Below are 24,169 nucleotides of genomic sequence, written 5' to 3'. Positions count from 1 at the left end.
CCCACCCATTCAGCTGTCTCCTGCAGCCCCCCTGTGATTTGAAGTCACCAGCCACCACTGGAAATAAACATTTTGGGGGTGGGCAGACCAGTTCTGTCAGCCATCAGTGTGGAAGGAGTCAGAATGATGCCATGTTTATCTATGCCTTCAAAAAGGCTCTAATCATGTGTTCCTAGTGAAACTTTATGACCTGGAGGGCCTAATGAACACTACAGAAGGGGATCAGGAAATCACAATCCTGGGGAGTTGCATCTCCGAAAATCACAAGTTAGGGTCAGCACCTTCTTTGGGGAATGATCAGGGATATATATCACCCCAGAATCAGTGGGGATGGGTGCCAAAGGCCTTCTAACAATTGGATTTTAAGTAGTCACAGCCAAAGCAGGTGACAATGTTGAATTTTCTGTATCTGTGGTTCTTGGGAAGTCAGAGTTGGGGCATCTGCTGTTTTTCTCTTTTCGTTGTCTTTATGTCTATTCATTTCCTTATCATTTTTTAATGTTTGAACATCTGATAGTTAACACCCTTAGGTTGCTTTGAAGAAGCAGAAGCAGAAGAAAGTGTGGTCAAGTTTCTTGCTAGCCCTTTATGATCAATTTATTTTTATGGTCCAACAAGGCCTGCTGGCCAATGGCAGAACAAATATAACAATCAGAGTCTAAATGCCCTGGTGCCAAACAGACCACATATTGTTGGTTCAGATCTTGTGGGGGTATTTTGTGCCCACATTTTCAGCACTTCCTAAAACCTAAAAACGCTTCCATTACAGTACAATACTGGTAAGAATAATCTTTATAAAGATGACTAATGGATGAAGTCCATATGAATATCATAAGCTTGAGTAGGGTCCTGAGGGAGAACAAAGAGACTAAAATGACAGGAATTCTATTAATAAACTAAGCAAAATTATAAAAAAGACCTGAAAATTTTGAGATAGAACAGTGAGAAATAAAACAAAGAAATATTTGATTTATCTGTTAGGATGAGCTAAACACTGCAGAATTATTTCTGCTCGTCTTCAAAGAGGGTCAGATGAGATCTGAGGAGTGTTCTTCACATACCATTAAAGTGTAACCTTAACCAATGGATGGTAAATTGGAAAGTCACCCCAGGTCTGGCCGCTATGTCTCTAATAGACAAGGGTAGACAGCAACTATGCTCAAACTAACATATTCCCTCAAAGAACCTTTAGAAACTTCCTAACTAGCAAACCCCCTCCTAATAAATGCCCATGATACATAGGGGCACAATTGGGTTGGGTTGCATAGATAAGCTTATTAAAGCTGTGATGGTGATTAGCTGAGTATTTATCTGTGAACCTGTGAAGCACTGAAGAAGCTCCGGTAAAAGGGCATGCTCTGGTGCAGTATTAGGTGGATAACCTAATCAGTCAAGATGAACAAAAGAAGACAATATATGATCAGTAATTTTTTGTGGTGACATTCAGTTTTTAACACCTTCATTACATTGCCACTTAAGTCATAAGCAAACAAACTTTATTAACATTTTTCCAATTACATACATTACACATCATATATGTTTCTTTCTTTATAACTATCAGTCCAACATTACATAAATTGATCAATTCTTACTTATCCTTAAACCTTAACCCTGCTCCTGAACATTATTCTGTATGTATTGTTCCCACAATTTCTATTTATTTCTATGCAATTTGCACCTTCCATTTTCTAAAGATCCCTCTTCAAGTTCTTTTATCTCTTTTACAATATTCAATATTTCAAATACAGTTGGTTTAGACTTTGATTTCCAGTTTTTAGCAATTGCTTTTTTTTGGCAGCCAACAGAATTAAACTTAATAAGGTCTTATATTGTCTAGATAATTCAGATCCCGTGTCTCAGCTCAAAAGAATCATTTCCTTAGTTAAAGCCATTTGTTCACCCAATATTTCTGGCAGAGTACTCTGTAGGGAATTTTTTAAATATGCCAACTCTTTACAGTCCCAAAATATATATTCTTGACTACCTCTTTCTTCCCTATCACACCTCCAACATTTGCTGTCTACCTGAGGAAAAATTCTTTACAGTCTGCTTAGGTTATAAAAATACCTATGCAAATACTTCCAAGCAAAAATCTTAAACTTGCTGGAGTTTGTTGCATACTTGGGAGCCATATATATGCTCACCCATTGTTCCTTTTTAAATTGTTTTTCCAGTCTCTCTTTGCAATCTTTTCTAACCTCCTCTGATTGATTCTTCTAGTTGTCATGCAGTATTTTATATAGCCTACTAATTACCCTCTTTTTGACAGCATCTTCTTTTCTAGATTCAACAAAAAACTCTATCATAGCAGGTCTTTCACTTAGGATTCCCATATTCCTTTCCCTTTACTTATACTCTGATATCAATCCCTAGAATGGAAGGCAGTCCATAGCTTGTAGTATGAATGTCTTTCAAGACTCATCCCACTCTATTACCTCTCTCCAGTTATTTACTTCAAATACCTTGGTTCCTTTTCAGTTTTCTCCAGTAAATTCCAGACCTCTCTTGTCTATTTTCTGTACACTTACTTGCAGTCATCCCTATAGGCAAAATCCTTCACCATTCTCATGTTGTTTTGGTTTTTAGAATACGTTTTGTTAATTTATAAATATAATATTCTATATTGTTATTATTTTTCTAAAGGGTCTGCATCCAAAATCCCACTCTCTCCTGACTTCTTGAATGTTATCCCTAATTCTTAATCATCACTTTTCACTTTGAATTGTAGACTTCTGATAGTGTTATGTATATGAGCCTTAATTGTGTACCTCTAAAATATCCATTCAAATCTGGTAATCCTACATCACCTTACTCCATTGGAAGGATCATCTTATCAAACTTAACTTTTGCCCTCTTCCTGTCCCAGATAAATTCATTTAACTGTTTATTAATTGTTGTCCAAAACTTCTCATCTTTTCATTTCCCCATAAATATGGGTAGTGCTGAACCAGTTTTGTGTGTGGGTACACAATTTATGACTATAGTCTTTGTTTTATCTTAACCAATTTTATATCCTGAAAAGACTTGAAACTGTCTCAAAATGTTCTGCAGCACTGAGATATCCTTTTCTGGATTTATCAGTTACAAAATAATGTCATCATCTGCAAATAAAGCCACATTTTGTGGATTATCATACAAATTATGCCTTTACATTTTTGAGTCCATTATTTTCTTTGCCAGTGACTCCAACTATGAACCAAATAAAGGGAAAGAGGGCAACCTTGCCTGGTTCCTCTGTTCAAATATAATATATGAGAGAGGAACCCCCCCACACACACACTTTAATTCCTGCCACTGATCCTTCACATATTCTACTAATTAACCATATTATTGTATCAGGGAATGCAAATGCTTTCATTGCCCTATTCATAAAATTCCAGCTTACTCTGTCAAATGCTTTCTCTGCATCAAGACCCATCAAATACAGCTCTTTTTTTCTTACACTCTGCTTCCATCTCTGAATCATCATTGTTCTATTAATTTTGTCAATTGTTTGCCTCCCCTCCACAAAACCACACTGATCCATATCCATCAATTTTGGCAACATCTTTGCCATTATTTTAGTAAGTATAGATATAAACACTTTATAATCATGGTTTAAGATTGAAATGGGTCTGGTAAGAAGTTGGATCTGATGAGTCTTTACTATCTTTAGGTAATACAGTCACCACAGCCTTCTTCTAAGATATTGTTGCTTCTCTTCCCTTTAAAATACTGCTAAACAAAATTTACAATAACTTTATCACTTTCTTCTCTCCTAACTTCTAGAATTCCACAGGAATGCTATCTGGTCTCAGAGACTTTCCTGAAGATTGATTATACATCACAATTTTTATCTCATTCCCTGCTGCCCTAGCTGCTAATTGTTGAGCCTGTTCTACTGCTAACATTGGCATAATTAATTGTTCCATAAATTTTTCATTTTACGCTCTTTCTTAATTTCCACAATTCTTGTGTTATACAGTTTTGCATGAAATTTACAAAATATTTCTAAAACGTCTAAAGGATCTCTGGTTATTTTTCTTGTTATATGCTGCTTTATTTGGCAATAGACCTTTCTACTTTCTGTTGCCCAAATTACTGTGTTAAAAGTTTTTCTGCTCTGTAGTTATCAAAAATAGTGGCTTAACAGCAGTCTTTCTAAACTCGTGCATATTATCTAATTTCTCCCTTATTTTCTCTTTAGTTCTCTTTAGTTATGCCACTTCTTATTCTGTGAAATTCCCCTTATTCTGCGATTCTTTAACATTTGTCAGCCCCTCTAAATAATTTCTATTACGTTTTAACAATGTCTCTTTCTGTTTTATTTCTACCCTACTTTTAAACTCCATTTTTATTTTATCCCACTCACTATTTGTCACTTCTGAAGAAAATTTCTATCTTCCATAATAAATCTAGAATAATTTCCACTACCCACTCTTTACACTGTTCTCTTTTTAATAGTTAGGCAGGGATGTGTCAGTGTCTCATTTTTACTTCATTACCTTCTATTTTTATCTTAGTTTTTTATCAGAGCATGATCTGAAATACTTATTGGATATGTGTTGAAGCGTTCAATCAAATGCACATGTTCCTGTGAAATATAATTTCTATCCAGTCTAGCTCAGTTATTATACTTTGGGGAATAACATGTAAATTCTGTCCGAGTTCCTACTACTAAATTCACAGCTTCCATACCAAATATTTTCATTAATTTCCCCAGAAATATACCCTCCTTTATTATATTTTCCCTTCTAGGTACCCCTGATGCATCTTCACTATTACAAATCAAGTTCCAGTCCCCATCTATAAGTAATATTCTCTGATGAAAACTGATCATTTCTCCCCAGATATTCTTAATTTTCATCATAACAGTTTTTGGTACAATATAAATACACACCAGTATAATTCTCCCCCCTTGCCAATAGCCCCTTCCTACCACAAATCTACCACTACTGTGTTTTTTTATTTATCTCCCTGATGGAGAACCTCTGACAATCAGTATTGTTTCTCCTCTTTTCCTTTGTCCCTGATATAGTCTGCTGAATAGTTACCTTAAATCTTTTCTTTGTCAAATTCAGATGCTCATTTCTATCCAAATGTGTCTTCTGCAGCATTACTATTTGCAATCTGCATGTCTTAATATAATTCAATACAGTTTCCATTTTGTCTATACCTGCATAGCCATTTACTTCCCAAGATAATTTTAATAGGGTAGCCATAATGATAAAATGGTATTGTTCCCACCTATTATACATAGCATTTTTGTTTGAATGTGTATTTACAACGTTTGCCTTATATGCACTCACTAATGTTTGGCAGGATGATCGTTTGCACAATTATTTCTTTTCATCTCTATTTGAACCTTTAGTAAAAGACCACTGTCTATCTTTAAGTAGAACTAAATTGTACACCATTCCATTAAATACATTAAAGTATTAAAGTTGTTAGGGAGGCTATCTTTTATTCACTTCCCATAATTAAACTTTATTTTTCACTGAACTGCTTGTTATTTTACCTTTAAAATTCTCAGAACTCTCAGAATTAATTGTTGCACCTACAGACAACTATTCTCCATGTAAAAATAGTCAGTGATGAGAAAAAAAAAAGGTGACATCTCTGCAGTATATGAAGGAATCTCTGTAAATTTCATCAGAACAGAATGTACAGCTGCTTTCAGCTGTAGACTTCTCGACTCCCACTGAACAAATTTGCTAATGGAAAAAAGTGACTATCTCTGCAGAAGCAAGAAACTTCGCATTTTTTTTTCATGGCTTTCATAATTTTCTCTTATTTTTCATGCCTACTTGTTTACAAAAAAAATGTTTATGGCTTAGCCCAAGGTCATAAATCTAAACATTTACCCTTGTAAAAATAAGAGAAATCATAATAACTCTATATGCAATATAATATAATATAATATAATATCATATAATATAATTAGTGCACTTTTACACCCCACCCCCACCATATCAGCCCATGCTCACAGCATATTAATTTAAACTTGTTTTTGTATTTTGCCATTCTTATCTTGTTATACTGTAAAGTCTATATTTCTTATAACTAAAAAAGTACTTGCCTACTTTAATATGTTTAACACATACAACAGTGACTGAAACACTCCCCCATATTTAAAATACTCGACTATACACTACACAAAATTGCTTTACTGTACTACATACATGCAGTTTATATAATGAAATATGTAAATAATAAGTACAAAGCTTGTTTTACTTATAGTTACCTTTTTTCCCTTTTAGTGTCCTTCTAAATATTAATGACATAATGTGGGGTATATCATGGATTTTTGCAATCTTTTCAGGTCATATGAATAGTTAATTAAAGTTACTTCTATTTTTTCAGCCTTTTGTTATTTGAGCTGATATATTCCTTCAATGTTTAATTTATTTTAATCACCTCTGAGTAGATTTGATTTACTTTTCCTCTACGTTACTGGAAGCCATCTCTTGTATCAAAGCTGTGGCATTTTTTTCATGGATTTTAATGAACAGCTGCAGGATTCTTTCCTGCCACTGTTTTCTCTTCACCTTTTATGGTTGAGTTTCTTTAAGGTTCTATAATTTTTTTCTTTGCTGCCATCCAGACAGTGTACTTATTAGCCAGTGATTGACTTTTATCCAAGCTGACAGTATCACTGGGTCTTATTTCTCATTTTTGCCTTTCACACTGGGAGAGATGAAATTAAGCTGTTGACCAGTGTGTAACCATCTTTAAATTCCACATATCTACATGCTCAATCCCCTACCTAATCTTCTTACTGCAACCACCCAGGCAGCACACATACATGCACACACACACATACACACAAATACACATGCAGTCATCCCAATTTAATTCATACCACTGCAGACATTCGCACACATCCACAGACTCAAATCCCCCCACCACTACCTCTCCGCTGAACTTTACTAAACTTACCTGCAACTTGGTTTCTCCCATTAACCGTCTTTTGGCCATGTCAGTTAACATGGCCTGCTTTGCTAATTTACACAGATGACTGATTCATAAATCACTTACTGCAGCCATTAGAAAGCACACGGCTAATTACCATTAGTCACTGCTCCAGAGTGCTGCATTATTCTGCATCATGGCTGGTGGGATCACCTTCCACAGTGATTTTTCCACTCCCAGAAAATCACTGCAGTTAAGCAGTCTCTGGATTGAAAAGGGTTACTGTGAGGGCTGGCTGCTTTCAGTATGGTTCACTGCTTGTAACAACCATTTTTGAATCCCAGGGAATATTTGTACAGAAAGTCACTCAACTTTTTATTTCATTGTCTAACAAAAACTAGACTATAAATTATCAGTGTTTCCTCCTAACAGATGGTTTTCCAAATGTATTAAATTTAGTTACCTCAGTATTCTTCTTCAAGAATCCATCTATTGATAATATTTGTGTAACAACATGGCAGTTAGTATAGATGATTAAGGACATGATCTCTTAACAAGCTGTTTCCTGTAGCCCTGGTTTGATTCCCTCAGACTCCATTGTCTAGTGTGACTCTGAGCAGGACACTTAACCATATACTGTTCTGCGGTAATTGGGAAATTGGGCTAGGCTCCTCAATGGTCTACTGGACAACATGCCTAGTAACCAGAGCCATAGCAGGCTCACCTATCACCTGATATCATTCCCCATTCTGATGCCTCCCAACTCCACGAATTGAAGAGCAAAAAAAAAAAAAAGTTTTAGGAGCCCCTCACCTCAGGAAGAAGTTGAGTCCTATTCTATATTCTTCAAGTGCTCAAGGGGCACAAAAAAAAGGTTCTTTACCTTAAACTGTATCAGGTCACTTGCTACAAATTTAACAAGTGCTTTGCTGCAGTTTAACTACCATACATGAAACAAAGAAGTACTTCAGCCCTGACTACTAATGCACTATCTACATTAATTTCTGAATGGCTTTAGTATATTACTTCCGAATCTTCCGTCTCTCAATCATGCCCCCTGACATCTTACACCCAAAGCATCTGCCCCCTTTGCCCCACCTTAGGTATGCTTCTGCTTTTAACCACCTATGAAAATAATATTCTCATAATACTTTTGCAAAGCACTAATGATATCCAGAAGCAAGTCTTCTTCAGAGACAACTATTATCAAGGATATGTTCCTATTATGGAGAACAGCCTGTAGAAAGTGGGATTCTGTCCTCTCAGTTACCATGGACAGACACCTTATCAGGTAGGAAAGTTATGCACTTACCATAATGGCAAATCTGGAAAAGTAGATCCATTCTCAGTAATGTCCCCACCAATCTGCCCCATCTTTGGCAAAGAAGGTCTTGTATGTCATATTATTTACTTTACGATGAAGAAACTCAGATCTGAAGAGTTAGCATTCTGCAATACACCATGGGATAAGCAAATTTACTTACAAGCTTGGGAAAATTTTGCTTGCAGAGATGCCATAATGCCTATAGTCTTAGTCCAATCAATTACCAAAAAGTAACCTATTCTTCCAAAGCTAGCATTATGGCAAGTACATATCTTTCATTTATTTATCATTTTGTTTACCAGGTTAGTTCCACTAGACTAGTAGACCCTTTTCAGTGGAGACTCAAGTGGAAGAATTTGTGTGTTAATACTGACTATGAAAGAATTTGGCGAGGGCAGTGGGGGGAATTCCACTATTTTTCGGTAAGTGCCATGGAATCTTTTATATCCCCTAAGATATCACCAACTCACGCAGAGGGTACATAGATTTAACATCTCATCCAATAGACTGCACACACAGGAGTACAACATCCAGTGCTATTGTGCTGCACTGTGTGGTAGCAATATAATCCACAATCTTCGAATTTTCAAGTACCAAAGGTGAGTAGGCCACTTGTTGAATTACAGTGTTTAGGAAAGTACAGATGTGTTCAGGCAATTCAAGTAATTTAACTGGGTATTTCTGTAGGAGATCTGCACCATCTGACGTGCAATGTGGGGACTATGCTCCCACATTATCCATACATTTATTATAGTCTAAGATCCACTGAAATCACAGTAAAAGGAATAACTGATTTTGATGGAAAAAGCAAGTGTTCTATTTAAAGCTGTGCCTCGCTGAAATTAGTATAAAGGGTTGTGGAAGTCCAAGAAGCACAGTTCCACTGCTTTTATCAATTCTGTATACAGTAATAATGGCAATATATATGTTAAGTTGTCATACACAGCTCATTCTTTTCATAGTAAAAATAATTTGGTATAGTTGCAGTCAATCATTTTTTTAAATCACTATTGCAGTTGCATACATTGGACTTTTCTTTATACTGTTTATCTATAAATATGTATTTCATATCAACTATTTTCCAGACTTAAGAAGTGAAGATTGAAGACAGGAAGTATTTTTTTAGAGTTTTACTGAGTACAAATGACAGTACAAAGGGAAACAAAACTACTCACTCTTCACTATAGCTGTTTTCTCTGTTTCTTGGAAGAATTATGTTACCTTAAGAGCAATTTCTATGGTAGCATTTTTATAGCTGTCTACCACGTATTGCATAAAATGTAGTAAGTATGGACTCAAATAGAGGACTTTTTCACCTGCCAAACTTAAATCTGATTAGAGTTGTCATAACTAAGATACATGTAGTACAAAAGTATAAACATGCTGTGATGACCCAGCACTGCCAACCAATATGTGACATAGATATCCCACCTCTGAGCTAGTAACCAAGGGCCCTCAATCCTCAGCACCGGCACCTATGAGGGATGTTCACTTGGAGGATAACAGGTTCATACACAGTATTTCCAGATGCAGCACTCTGCATCAAGTGCAATTTCCCTTAAGAGCACACAGAGACCACAGTCAGTCCAGGGCTGGTTTCTCCCTCTTTCCCCAGATCCCCAGTAAGACTTCCCACTAGCATAGCTATATAGTTTGTCCTTAGCCAGGGTTCCAAGCCAAGTCCTCCAACACACTCCTCTGTCCAACCAGTGCTTCATGTCCTTGACCAAGTAGCTGACACACACACTCCTGGAGATTTGATTTACACACACACATCTGGGAAAGTTTGGCACAGGTTTACCAGCTATACCCCCTTCTACCCAGACTGTAAGGTACTGCTACCAGAAGCCCTCGCCAGCTACTGTAAGGCCTTTAACAAAGGGTGTCCAATTTTACTGTGTAATATTAATGCACATGGTAGTTTGACCAAGAGCAAGGCCATTAGGAGTGGCCCACACAGTGTCACCAAATAAATATGGAAGCACTCTCAAAACTTAAATATCTCTACAAAGATCAGTCACAATGAAAGGTTTAAATATATTTAATGTTGTTGTTGTTGTGTCTTTCGGCTTTTCCCGGTTAGGGGTCGCCACAGTGGAACTCCAGTCCGCTAATGATTGGCAGTAGATTTTTACATGCCGAGTCGCCAGCCCTGACGCACAACCTTCAATGAAGGTATGCCCATTCACGCATGTTTCCACACAGAAGACACTCTAACTGAGAATCGAACAGGACAACGTCTTACTGTGAGGCGACAATGCTACCGCAGCACCACCATATTTAATAATAAATAATAAAAAAATGTGGCGCAGTGGTGCAGCGGTTAACATTGTCACCTCACAGCAAGAGGTTCACCGGTTCGATTCTCGGCTGTGGTGCCTTCTGTGTGGAGTTTGCATGTTCTCCCTGTGTTCGCGTGGGTTTCCTCCCACATTCCAAAGACATGCATTTGGAGCATTTCTCCCCAGGCCTCTGCTGAAAACAGGCTCTGTGGAACCTAGTCGGACTTTCCCGGTCAACAAATAATAAATAACATAAAAATGTGAAAATACTAAGTATATATTCACAGTGACATCAGAGTTCAAATCACAGGAAATATTTAAAATAACATTGAAGGACAGGCTCAGACAAATAAAGAAAAATATTATCTAAACTAAGCTTCACTATATTCCTGACTGCATCTTACAGAATTATACTACTCCTGACTTACTTAATAGAGCAAGGCAGGTGATGTGGTGAATGGCCCTTCATGTTGTTTTCAGGCCCAAGACAGAATACAGAATGCTCTGTCTCACCAAGAGACTTCTCAAAATAATATTTAAAATATTACTTCTGGCATGGTACGCAGAATGGCATAATTTCTGGCCATCTGACATCTAGTGCCCATGCAGAACCCCGTTGCTGGAAGCTGGCAGGACTTAGCACCTACCTGTAAAATACATCACAAGGGCTTTTGGTCAGATCTTTGGCAGGTGCTGGAAGTCATAAAACAGTTGCATTCCTCCATGCTTCCAGAGTAGTAATTAGTTCACCCCAAAGACGATACGGAAAGCTACCTAGTACAGACTTTGTCTCTCCGGCTGCTTTGAAACCTGTGAAGTAGCATTTTTATGGCCTAGCCTAAAAGTGATTTAATTTCAGATATTTTTCTAAAGTTGCTGAGGTTATCCCTCCAGTTTCGTCTGTTAAAACATATACATTTAAATAGTTAGAACAGTGAATGCACATTTATGTTCTCTGCAGTAGAGCACACTGTGGATACATTTCAAACAAAAGCACTTTACAAATAACTTTTCAACACAAACATCTGCACAAATCAGTTTGATATACACATGACATACAGTTCAAATCATTTGTAATACCAGCATCTTGTATGAATCAGTCTGCTATTCCAAAAAGACATATAATTATTTACAAAATTCCAGCTAGGTGTGTTGGCAGTACCTCCTTTCATCACACCTCTCTCCCCTTTGAAGACTCAAGCTATTTTTTCAAGTGCCCCATGAGAAACACTGCTTGAGAGGGATGAGCCTATCTGGGAATACATTACCCCATACCCTGCCCATCTGCATTGACATTGATAATCCCACTGAGATGCTGCACTGTCATATCATATGCCTGCAACCCTAGCCTCCACCTTAGTAGCTTGGCATTTTGCTCTCTGGCTCAATGTAGCCATATTAAGGGATTGTGGTCTGGAACTACAGTGAATTTCCTTCCATACAGACAAGGCTGAAGTTTCTGCAGTGCCCATACTATGGCTAGACATTCCATTTCTACAGCTGCATAGCATTCCTTTCTGGGTTGGAGCTTATGTCCGAGAAATATCACTGGGTGCTCTTTTCCCTCTACGGAAATTTGGCTGAGTACAGTCCCCACCCCATGGTTTGAAGCATCTACCTACACAACAAATTATTTGCTGTAATCTGGACTGGCTAACACAGGGGATCCTCCCAAAGATCCTTTAAGCTTCTGGAAGGCCTGCTTACATGCCGGGGTCCACCCTACCTTATCTGACCTGTTTTCCTTGTCATGTCTGTGAGGGGAGCAGCTATGGTACTATAATTGGAGACAAACATTCTATAGTACCCTGCTGTCCCTCAAAATGTCTTCACTTGCTTTTTGGTAACAGGGGTAAGGCCATGCCTGAATGGCTTCCACTTTGGCAGGTTCTGGCCTGATCTTACCACTCCCCACTCTATGTCTCAGGTAGGAGACTGTCATACCCACCTGACACTTACTGGGCTTAATGGTCCACCTTGTCCTCTGTATTCTGCCCAGCACCTCGCTGACATGCTGATGTTGCTCTTGCCAAGAATGGCTGTAGATGGCAATATCATCTAGATATGCAAGGGCAAAATCTCCTGCTCCTGCTAGGATACAATCTACCAGTCTCTGGAAAGTTGCTAGGGCATTTTTTCATCCCAAACGGCATCTTTGGGAACTCGTACAAGCCCAAATGAGTCACTAAGGCTGATCATTCTGTAGTATTGAGAGTCAAGGGCACCTGCCAGTAGCCCTTGGTAAGATCAATAGTGGTAAGATACTTGGCCCCACCCAGCTGCTCCAGGGCTTCATCTGTCCTAGGCAAGGGGTAAGCATCTGACTCTGCGTGACTTTTTAGTTTCCTGTAGTCCACACAGAACTTGGTGCTGCTATATTCTTTGGTAGCAGCACTACTGGGGAGGCCCAGGGATTGCTGGACTCATGGGTTACTCCCAGTTCCAACATTTCTTGTTTCTGCTCCCTCAGAGTCTGTTTGACTCTCTTAGGCACTGTATATGGGGCCTGCTTAACAGGCATTTGGGATCCTGTAGCCACATGGTGCTGCACTAAGTGGGTACACCCTGGTTTCCCACTGAACATGCCCCCAAACTCCTGTAACATTGCTTGGATTTCTCAAAATGGGTAGAAGATAGCTGCTGGGACATTGCTACCCCTTCCACTGAGGTGTCAGTCTGAGCCTCACTGAGGACATTTGTGACCAGATCCCACATAGTCTCCTCCTGCCACCCACTGCAAATACTCAGCACAAGGGCCTTTCTATCATGGTAAGGTTTCATCATGTTAACATGGTACAGTTTGTGCCCCTGCCTCCTACCTAGCAATTCCACCATGTAGTTGACATCACTGGCCTTCCTTACCTCTTTGAAGCGTCCCTCAAAGATGTTTGCAGCTTATTGTGTCTTACAGGAATGGGAACCATAACCTGCTGCCCCACAGCATATTCTCTGGCTCAAGCATTCTTGTCATACCACACCTTTTTCCTGCTTTTGGGCTTCTGCCAGGTTCTTCTGGGCCAAGCCCATGAGTTCTCTGAGCCTTGTCCTGAGGTTTAGGAAATATGCCACAGCAGACTCCTTGTGGGATTTACACTCACCCTCCCACTCATCTTAAATCAAATCTAGAGGTCCCCTCACCCTGTGCCCATACAGCAACTCAAAAGGTAAGAAATATATGGATTCCTGGGGCACCTCACTGTAAGCAAACAACAGATAGGGAAAATATTAATCCCACTCTCTCTTAAACTGGTATGCAAATACCTGTAGCATGGTCTTTAGTGAAGAGTTTAACCTCTCCACAGGACCATTAGTCAGGGGATGGTAGGGGGTGGTCTTTACATGTTTCACCCCACAGGGTTTCCACAGAAAAGACAGCAGGTCTGACATGAAATTGGGATCTCTGTCAGTCAGTACTTCTCTTGGGAAACCTACCCTGCTGAAAATCTCCAGCAAAATATTTGCCACCTTCTTTACCATGATGGAGGACAGAGCCACTGTCTCAGAGTATCTAGTAGCATAATCTACCACTAGGCTATACTTCTTCCCTGTGGTACTTGGGGTACTCAGAGGCCCCAAAATATCCATAGCTACACTCTGAAATGGCTCCTCAAGCACAGGCAAAGGCATCAGAGGAGCTTTGACCTTGTCTCCTGCCTTGCCTACTTTTTGGCACTGCTCACAGGTCCTGCTACTGCATCCCTTGTAATCCCAGGCCAATAAAAGTTCTGCATAATATATCTGTTGGTACTCTTTATGCCCATATAACCTGCAATGGGAATATCATGGGCTATGGCTAGAAGTGCCAGAGGGTAAGCTCTAGGCACTACCAACTGCTGTATTCTCTCATCCTCTTGCCATCTGTCAGGGGTCCATTCTCTATACAGTAACCTTTGTTACCGTATACAGAATCCATTTTTCCTTGAGAATCAGACATCTCCCTAGCTACCTCCCTCAAGCCTTGCAATGTAGGGTCTGAGAGCTGAGCTTGTCTCAACTCTCTCTTTGTAACCCTTCCCAACTCCCCTTCCACAGGAAGTCTGATATCCTCTGACAGCAGTGCCTCACTGTCAAGCCTGGGTACTACTACTACTCACCTCTGCTCTTGCTGTCACTCTGTCACAAGGGAACATCAGTACCCACCAGCAACTGTGGCTCACCTTCAGTCTCACTGCTACAGGGTAGGGCCCTTCCTGAAGTAGTCACCTCACCAGTCCTGGCTTCAGGTGTGTGGTCTGTCTGGGTAATCCCCCAGACTACCAGACCCACATGCCTGTCTCCAAGCCTGACTGAGTGTCACTGCATGCACACAAGGTACTGCATTATCAGAATCATTCCCTATCAGGACATCTGCATGGATATCCTCAAACACACCTACTTTCTTACTTCCTTTTCCATCATCCCAGTCAATGTGAACCCTAGCCAAAGGTATTTGGAATGGGGTCTCTGTTAAAGTTCTGATTGGAGTAGACTGTCAAAGCAAGTAGTGCTCCTCTTTAACCATTGCAGGCTTCACAATGGTTAGGTCAGAGGCTGTGTCTCTCTTAGCAGTGGCCTGTTTCCCACATACTAAGATAGGATAAAACTTCTTGTGGTAATTTGGTACCCTTGTTGTCTCCAGAGAACTTGCTACTGGCATTCTGTTATTCCCACTTGCTGTCTCTCCTACCTTTAGTTTCCCACCTTGCCTCTGTGGACATCTATATGCTACATGACCCCATTGATTACATTTAAGCTATTTAACTATTTGATCCTGACCATGCACCTGAACTAGTGGCTTCCCCTGTTACTGGCAGACCCTGTTGGGGCAGTTTAAGCTACCCAGCATGGGTTCTCTTATGCCCATATGCAGCACTGGGTATCCCTTTCCTGTGCAGTGATGCCCTGCTTGCAAGGTATAGGTCTCCTTTTTTCCGGAACTTATCTATGGTGCTGCATTCCCTAACTGCCAACCAGATTTTTATGTCCTCAGGCAAAGTGCTAAGGGCTTGTTCATCTCACCAAAAGGTCTGCCAGCTCTTCAAAAGTGGCAAACTGACACCCACTCACCTACCTATGAAAATAAGTGCTTAAATCAGCTGTATAATCACACATACTTTCATCTGCCTTACATCTATGCTCACAAAACATTTTCTGTAATCTTCAGGTGTTAACTTAAAGCATTCCAATAAACAATTTTTAACTGTATTATAATTTAAGCAATCAGTATCAGACAATTTGGAAACAGCAGTTGCAGCTTTACCATGAAGTAAGGGGGTCAGGAACCGTACCCAAAGCCCTTGATCAACATTATACAGCTTACATACCCTTTCAAACATATGAATAAAACTATCAAAATTATCACCCTCTGTAAATTGTGGAAGAAATTTACTGACCTTTATTGCTTCTGGAGTTCAGTTATTCCCTTCCCCATTATCTCCATGACCCTGGCAAAGAGCCAGCATCTCCTTTTCATGTTTCCTCTGCCTCTCATTTTCTTCAGCTTCTAGATGTCTCAGTCTCTCTGCTGATACTAATTCCATCTGTTTCTCCTTTTCTTCAGCCTTCAAATGCCACAGTCTCTGCAGATTCTAGTTCCAAATGCTTGGTCTCCATTTCAAGTCTCTAAATCCAGATGGATTTTTAAGTCCTCTGAGGAAAAGATGAACTGTTCATTTTCTGAGAGTTGTATATCCCCAAGGCCAGTCTGGTTGCCTTCCTGGTTGCTAGTCTGTGATGCAGCTGTGAATAAGGCTGCAATCATTTCCCCTTTAGTCAGGTTGGCATGCACCAGTCCTTTGGCTTGGCACATCTCAGCCAACTGGCTCCTTGTTAGTTTGGCATAATCGTCTTCTGACATCCTTGCCTGCTCTTCCTGACTAACTAAGCTAACAAAAAATAAAAAAAAAACTATTGTGATATTAAACTCTGAATGTCTACCATGTGGCTGCTTGAGACTACAAAACCTTCTTTAGTGACCACTGCTTACAGGCTACAGGAGTTCAATATCCACACCACTGTTCATCAATATGTGATGTGGTGATCCCACCACTGCCACAAATATGTGACGACCCACCACTGCCAACCAGTATGTGATATGGATATCCTACCTCTGAGCCAGTAATCAAGTTGCCTCAATCCTCCCCACTGGCAACTGTGGGGGATGTTCACTGGGAGAATAACAGGTACATACACAGTATTTCAAGATGCAGCTCTCTGCATCAAGTGCAATTTCTCTTAAGAGCACACAGAGACCACAGTCAGTCCGGGGTTGGTTTCTCCCACTTTCCCCAGATCTCCAATAAGACTCCCACTGGCACAAGTATAGAGTTGAGCCCTTAGCCAAGGTTCCAAGCCAAGTCCTCCAACAGTCTCTCTGTCCAACCAGTGCTTCGTGTCCCTGCCCAAGTAGCTGGCGCACACACTCCTGGAGATTTGTTTTACACACACATCAGGGAAAGGCTGGCACAGGTTTACTAGCTATGCCTCCTTCTACCCAGACTATAAGGTAGTTATCACTGCCACTAGAACCCTTTACCATCTACTTTAAGGTCTTTAACAAAGGGTGTCCAATTTTACTGTGTAATATTAATACTAATACAAATGGTTGTTTGACCAAGAGCAAGGCAACTAGGAGTAGCCCACATAGTTTCACCAAATAAATATGGAAGTACTCTCAAAACTTAAATCTCTCTATGAAGATCGGCCACAATGAAAGGTTTAAATATAGTTAATAATAAATAATAAAAGAACGAGAAAATACTAAGTATATATATTCACAGTGACATCAGAATTGAAATCACAGGAAATATTTAAAATAACATTGAAGGACAGGCTCAGATAAAGAAAGAAAAACAATATCTAAACTAAGCTTCACTATATTCCTGACTGTATCTAAGAGAATTATACTATTCCCTACTTATTCAATAGAGCAAGGCAGATGATGTGGTGACTAGCCCTTCTTGTTGTTGCCAGGCCCAAGACAGAATACTGAATGCTCTCTCTCACCAAGAGACTTCTCAAAATAATATCTAAAATATTACTTCTGGCATAGCTTGCAGAGTGACATCATTTCTGATCATCTAACTTCTAGTTCTCATGCAAAACCCCCATTGCTGGAAGCTGGCAGGACTTACCACCTACCTGTAAAAATACATATACAAGGGTTTTTGCTCAGATCTTTGGCAGGTGCTGGAAGTTATAAAACAATTGCATTCCTCCACCCATTCAGAATAGTAATTAGTTCACCCCAAAGACAATGTAGAAAACTTCCTAGTACAGACTTTGTGTCTCTGGCTGCCTTGAAACCTGTGAGATAGCATCTTTATGGCCTAGTCTGTAAAATGATTTAATTTCAGATATTTTTCTAAAGTTTGCTGGACTGAGATTAACCCTCCAGTTTCCAGTTAAACATACACATTTAAACAGAACAGTGCATGTACATTTCTGTTCTCTGCAGTAGGGCACACTGTGGATACATTTCAAACACAAGCACTTTACAAATGCCTTTTCAACACAAATGTCTGCACAAATCAGTTTGATATACACATGGTATATAGCTCTAATACATTTGTAACACCAGCATCTTATATGAATCAGTTTGATATTCACAAATGACATATAATTATTTACAAATTTCCAGCTAGCTGTGCTGGCAGTACATCCTTTCATCACACATGCATACACGATCTGAAATTTAGAACTACTTTTTTCAAGTGAAAGTATCACAGCACAAGGCTCCAACATATTTTTTTCATAAACCAAGATGTGTTTACATTTTATAACCATTTTAAAATCAAAATATTCCGCTGTCTGTATACTAAGAGGTAGATAAGCAGAGACTACATTATTTATAATTATATGCATTTTTTTAACATGTTTAAATTTTCATACATTTTTACTTAAATAATCCAATAAATAACATATTATAAAAGGGATGCCAGTTTCAGTTATTAAAATATTAAGTATTCTATTATTAAAATCAGATTCTATTTAATAATATTTTTTTTACTAGTTTTCTGTAAATCCTGAAGTGATACAAGTGTTTAATGTACAACACTAAATATGAAAGCACTCACCTTCCCTTTTTGATTGTGTTCCTGCCCAATAGATGGTCTAGTACTGGTTCAACTGTTTCTCCAATATTCTCAATAAGTAAAATGTCGCCACTGGAAATGGCTCTTTCAATGTTATCCAGATAACTATATATTCAGAAAAACAGCAAAACAATAACGCATTGTTAAATTTTTGAGTACCCAAATTCTGCACCTAGTACCAGGATAGAAACATGAGATGAACATTTTTTCTAACCGATTATTATCAGAAGGACAATATACAGTTAATTTGCAGTCAACTTTATCATGTAACAATTGTTCATATTGGAAGTTGTTCTTCTTTCGGCTTTTCCCGGTTAGGGGTCGCCACAGCGGAAATTCGGTCCGCTAATGATTGGCAGTAGATTTTTTATGGTGCCGAGGTGCCAACTCGATGCCCAACCTTCAAAGAAAGCATGCCCATTCACGCATGTCTTTCGAATGTCACACGACTGTGGGGAAGACATGCAGACTCCACACAGAAGGCGCTCCAGCTGAGAATCAAAGGGAGAACCTCTTGCTGTGAGGCAACAACGCTACTGCTGCACCACCGCAGCTTCCAATTGTTCATATTGGAAGTAAGGTCATTTTATTTTTTTTCCAAACAGTTCATACAAAATTCAAGTACTGCTGTGCAAGGTCTTTACCATAACAGTACATCTTTGAAAGAGGAGTATTACAGCATTTAGACATAATCTGTGGTTATAGCTTGCCATCTCTTTGTCCTGTGTCCCACATCAATATAAAACATCTCAATAGACAACATGTTCCAAGCTAAAACATTTATAGGTTTTGCAGCAGACACTACTGATATCAGTCTCACCCTAACCTCTTTTCAAAATGATAAAGGTGCATTCCGTATAATTTCAAGTGAGATCTCAGATTTCAACATTTAAATGTGAACAGTACCACAGAAGTGACCCTCAAGGGTGGCATGTAGCATAAGGACTGTGAACATAATCAGCAACAGTGATGAACTTAAACACTACATATAATAGGTTATATGGCTAAAGTTACATAAGGAAGTTGTGGGAAGATTGCATAACCACTGTAACATTCTTCTCATGACGTTCTGTCGTGAAGGGTCTCAGTATACTCACAGTACTATTTTACTTTGTATAAGCATTCTAAAGACATGCTTCTGGAGCATTTCTCCCTGGGCCTCTGCTGAAAACAGGATCTGTAGAACCTAGTCGGACTTTCCCGGTCAACAAACGTTAAATAAAATAAAATAAAATAAAAAAAAATATTTAGTCATAACATATAGGTAGCATCACAAAAATACCCCCCAAAATCCAGAAAAATGGTAAGATATCAAACAGCCCAATGAGAACAGCCTTGGTTAGTAAACAATGTTCTTTTCTCTGACTGAGAATATGGTTTGCAGTGTTTAACAAGTGTGGATGACCTCTAGTAGCAAATTGATAAATAACCCATGGAAAGAGATACCTTCATAAGCATATGATGTCACTGTTGATCTCTTAGAATGCATCCTCTATGTCCTCAGCAATCTTTGTAATGATCTACAATATGTATTGTAAAACAATATGCATCTGGATGCCATATTTGATAAAATGGGCTTACCTCATTGAAAGCCTTGCTGCCTTATAGCAAAAGAAACAAAAATTGTTTGATTTTCTAAGTGAATTAATTACATCCAAGTAGTACTTCATTTGCAATTAGACACCCACAGTACGCAAGAACTTTCTCTTACTTCCTGGTTTTAGCAAATAAACAGGTAGCTATATGGTCTGTTTATGTTTTTCACTCAATTTCAGGCATAAAAGAGGGATTTCTTTTCAACAAAGCCATGTGCTGATTGAAAACTGAATGCAGCCCAGTATACATCATGGTCTATAACACCAATATTGTTCTTGCAGATGCTACTGCTACCTGCAAGTCCAATAGTTAATGTTACCTGAATAAACTACCACCAAAAGATGCAGAGTTGCTTTTTCTTAAAAAAAATTCTTATACCTGTACTCTTAAAATCCAACATTGATTTTAATCTAAAAACAAAAGTTACGTACTCACCATAACGTTCCATCTGTGTTGTCCATTTTCATTTATTCTCGACATATGGGTTCAGTTCTGATCATCAGAACCAACTAGGCCATTAATCACTACAGGTCTCGCAAGCCAAAAACTCTTGAGTCTAACACCTACCCACAATGCTCCTCTCCTAGGTACCTCAGATTGAGTTTGCTGAAAGACAGAGGGAAAGAATAAACCCCAAAAGCCTTCACAGAGCCCATATTTGTGACCATATAACAATAACAATAAGTGATATGTGTTCATTATCCATTCCACCAAAAAAATTCAATGACCAGGGGAAAGCGGGAGGGGAGGCAAGAATAAATGAAAATGGACAACACAGATGGAATGTTATGGTGACTACATAACTTCTTTACCTGATGTTGTCAATTTTCATTTTATCCTCAACATATGGGACAGAGTCCCCAGCTACCTTTGACCTTGGGTGGACTCAAGGAAGGATATTCCTGAGCACCACTGAACCAAATGGCGCTCTTCCCCTGGAGGCCAGATCCAATTTGTAATGAGTAATAAAGGTATGAGGGGAAGACCAAGTTGCTGATGCACAGATATCATCTATAGAAGCTCAATATTGAAAAACTGCTGAAGTAGCTACAGCTCTTGTAAAATGTGCCTTCAAAAGGTCTAGGCAACTTAATTTTCTTTTTATTGTATATAAAAGAAATACATTCTTTGAGCCATCTGGCTAGCATCACTTTGCTGACTAGTTGGCCAAGTCTTGTAGATGAAAATGACACAAAATGGTGGTCGGATTTTCTGAAATTCTTAGTTCTGTGTAGATAGAAATGCATTTGTCTGTAAACATCTAAATAATGTATGCAGTATTTACCTTTGTTAGTAAAATTAGGAAAAAATACCACCTTAGGCAAGAAGGAAGGAAGGATTGGTTCTCAGTGAAACTCTATCTTTCTGGAAAATCAGCTAAGGAGGTTTACACGATAAAGCCTGTATTTCTGAAATCCTTCTGGCTGAAGTTATTGCCACTAAAAATATAGTTTTCCGGGATAACAAATTCAGATCACATTCAGCTGAAGATTCAAAAGGAGGTTGAACGATGGCTTGTAGCACTAAGTTGAGACCCCAACGTGAAGTAGGATCTTTGTAAGGGGGTTTTAGGAAGATAATTCCTTTTAAGAAGGCCTTGTAAAGTTTATGAAAAGCCAGAGAGGATTCTTTAAAACCATTATGGAAATTTGAAATAGCAGCTAATTAAATTCTTATAGTAGACTGGGAAGTACGTGCTTTAAAAAGTGCAGCTAAGAATTCTAGGACTTTATCGATGGGCACTGAAAAAGGGGTCAATATTTGTTATCACAAACCCAAAAGGTAAACCTCCTTCATTTACTAACTTAGAGTTTATGGGTAGCTGGCTTGTGGCAGGCTAGGAGTATATGAAGTAATGGGACAGAGAGTGAGAGATGCCTAGCTATTAATGGAACTGGAGAAACCAAGCGGTCAGCTTGAGGTTTACAATGTTTGGAAGGATTAATCCCTCTGGATGAGATACAAGGTCTGGAGCTGGGTCCAGAATCCAAGGTTGTTTAATCAGATAAGGCCAAAAAGGGAACCATATCTGTTGAGTCCAATAAGGTGCAATGAGGATTACTTTGCTCTTCAACCTTATTACTTTCTGTAGGAATTTCAGGATTAGAGGAACTGGGGAAAAGGCATACAGCAGTCTGGAGGGCCAAATGTGGAGAAAAGCATCTGTCGTTGACTCCCCCGAGGGGGGGGGGGGGGGTCAGGGAAAAATAATTGCTGCACTAGTTGTTTAGGGGACAGGCAAATAGGTCACAGCAAGGTTGGCCCCATTGATGGAAAATCCTGGCACTTTTGGACTGAGACACTACTTGTGAGGCAGGAGAATACTAGTCTGCTATCACATTGGAACTTCATGGAATGTGCATTGCTATCAGAAAGCAGTTGGAAGAGACCACTCACTGTCATACTCTGAGAGCTTCTCAACAAAGGGGGCAGGATTTGGTTCCTCCCTGTTTGTTGATGTACCAAACCACTCACATTGTCCATCTGAATCACAATTGTTCTTGAAGGAAGAGCAGTCTTCCAACGCTAAAAGCACTGCCCTTAGCTGCAGTACATTGATATGCAAATTGGTCTCTGTGTAGGACCAAGTGCCTTGGACAGTCTTGCCCAGATAATGCCCCCCCACCCCATCTGGGAGGTGTCTGTGGTTACTATAGCTTGGAGTTGTGATGGGACAAAGGGACAGCCTAGAAGAATGCCTTCGGAATGCATTCACCAAGCTAAATCTTTCCTGCAAAGGTTGTTGATCAAAATCAGGTCCAACATGGTTTGGTGTAACATTGACCATTGAGATGCTAGCAACCATTGCAGTATCCTTATGTGGTATCTTGCTAAGGGAACTAGAGTTATAGCTGCAGGTATGGAGCCCAGTGCTTGAAGGACTAGGTGAGTAGTTACTTTTCTGTTGCTGATTAGCTTCTGTACCTGAACTCTGACTTTCTGAAATCTCACAGGGGGAAGATAAGCTATGGAAGTTTCAGTATTTAGAAGGGCTCCTATGAACTCTAAATTCTGAATTGGGGTCAATTTCAATATTTCTTAACTTATAGTTATTCCCAATTAAGAGCAAATGTGAAGTACATGGTCTCCTGCTTCTATCAAATGATGCCTGGTCGAAGTGGTAATGAGACAATCGTCTAGATACAGAAACACTCAGAATCCCTGCAGTCTCAAGTGACCTGGTACTACTGCCATACACTTGGTGAACACCCTGCGGGCTGTGCTGAGACCAAAGGGCAGAACTCTGAATCGAAAGTGATTGGCTCCCAGCCAGAAGTGAAGTAATCTTCTGGATGGTAATATGCATTGTGAAGATCTATTAAGCACATCCAATCGTCTTTTTCCAAAAATGGAAGAATGGACTGTACCGTGACCATCCAGAATTTGGTTTGGCAAACTAATTTATTCAATACACTTAGATCCAGAATCAGTCTCCAGTCCCCTGTCTTTTTTGGCACTAAAAAGAATCTTGAGCAAATTCCAGAATCTCTCTGGTCTGGTGGGACTCCTTGGATGACGCTCTTTTTCTAGCATTTTCTGGATTTCTAGAATTGCTTTTTCCCTCTAACTGGGTGGAACAATGGGGATTTTCTTGCATGCAGGAAGAGGAAGAGAAAAAGGAATTGTATAGCATCTGGATATAACCCTCTGCACAAAAGCATCTGATGTTATTTGTAGCCAGGCATTTCAATGCAGGGATAAATGTCCCCCAACTGCCTCCAGTGGAAGACAATCAGGCCTCCTTTCAGGAGTGCTGGTAGGATTTACCACAGAAAGAATCCCTGAAACTCTGATTTTGTGGGGCATGTCTGCTGCAGGTGCACCATCTCCTATTGAAGTTCCCCCCTCTGCCCCTGGGGGAACTACCTCCAAGTGTGTCCTGAAAAGGCCCTTGGGACTTTTCGAACCACATTTTTCCACTGCATTCTCTGATTTCTAGAGAATGGCCATTGAGGAGTGGAAAAACATACACTCATAGCAGAAAGGGTCTTTCCATCTTTCTC

The 24,169-nt window shown here is 39.4% G+C and overlaps 1 protein-coding gene across 1 annotated transcript in view; it reads right to left on the bottom strand.

Annotated features, from left to right (window-relative positions):
* LOC122800226 (dynein axonemal heavy chain 17-like) overlaps positions 1 to 24,169 on the bottom strand; it is a 17,083,451-nt gene that overhangs the window by 2,715,872 nt on the left and 14,343,410 nt on the right. The window contains exon 66 of the mRNA XM_044069720.1: positions 18,552 to 18,674. Within this exon, the coding sequence (XP_043925655.1) occupies positions 18,552 to 18,674 (123 nt within the window). The remainder of the gene's footprint in view (positions 1 to 18,551; positions 18,675 to 24,169) is intronic.

The sequence above is a fragment of the Protopterus annectens genome, chromosome 4.part0 (genome assembly GCF_019279795.1).
Source record: "Protopterus annectens isolate FY-2018-M chromosome 4.part0, PAN1.0, whole genome shotgun sequence".
Classification (NCBI taxonomy): domain Eukaryota; kingdom Metazoa; phylum Chordata; order Ceratodontiformes; family Protopteridae; genus Protopterus; species Protopterus annectens.
The sequence above is the reverse complement of the archived record's forward strand: the minus strand, read 5'-3'. Positions and strand labels throughout refer to the sequence as shown.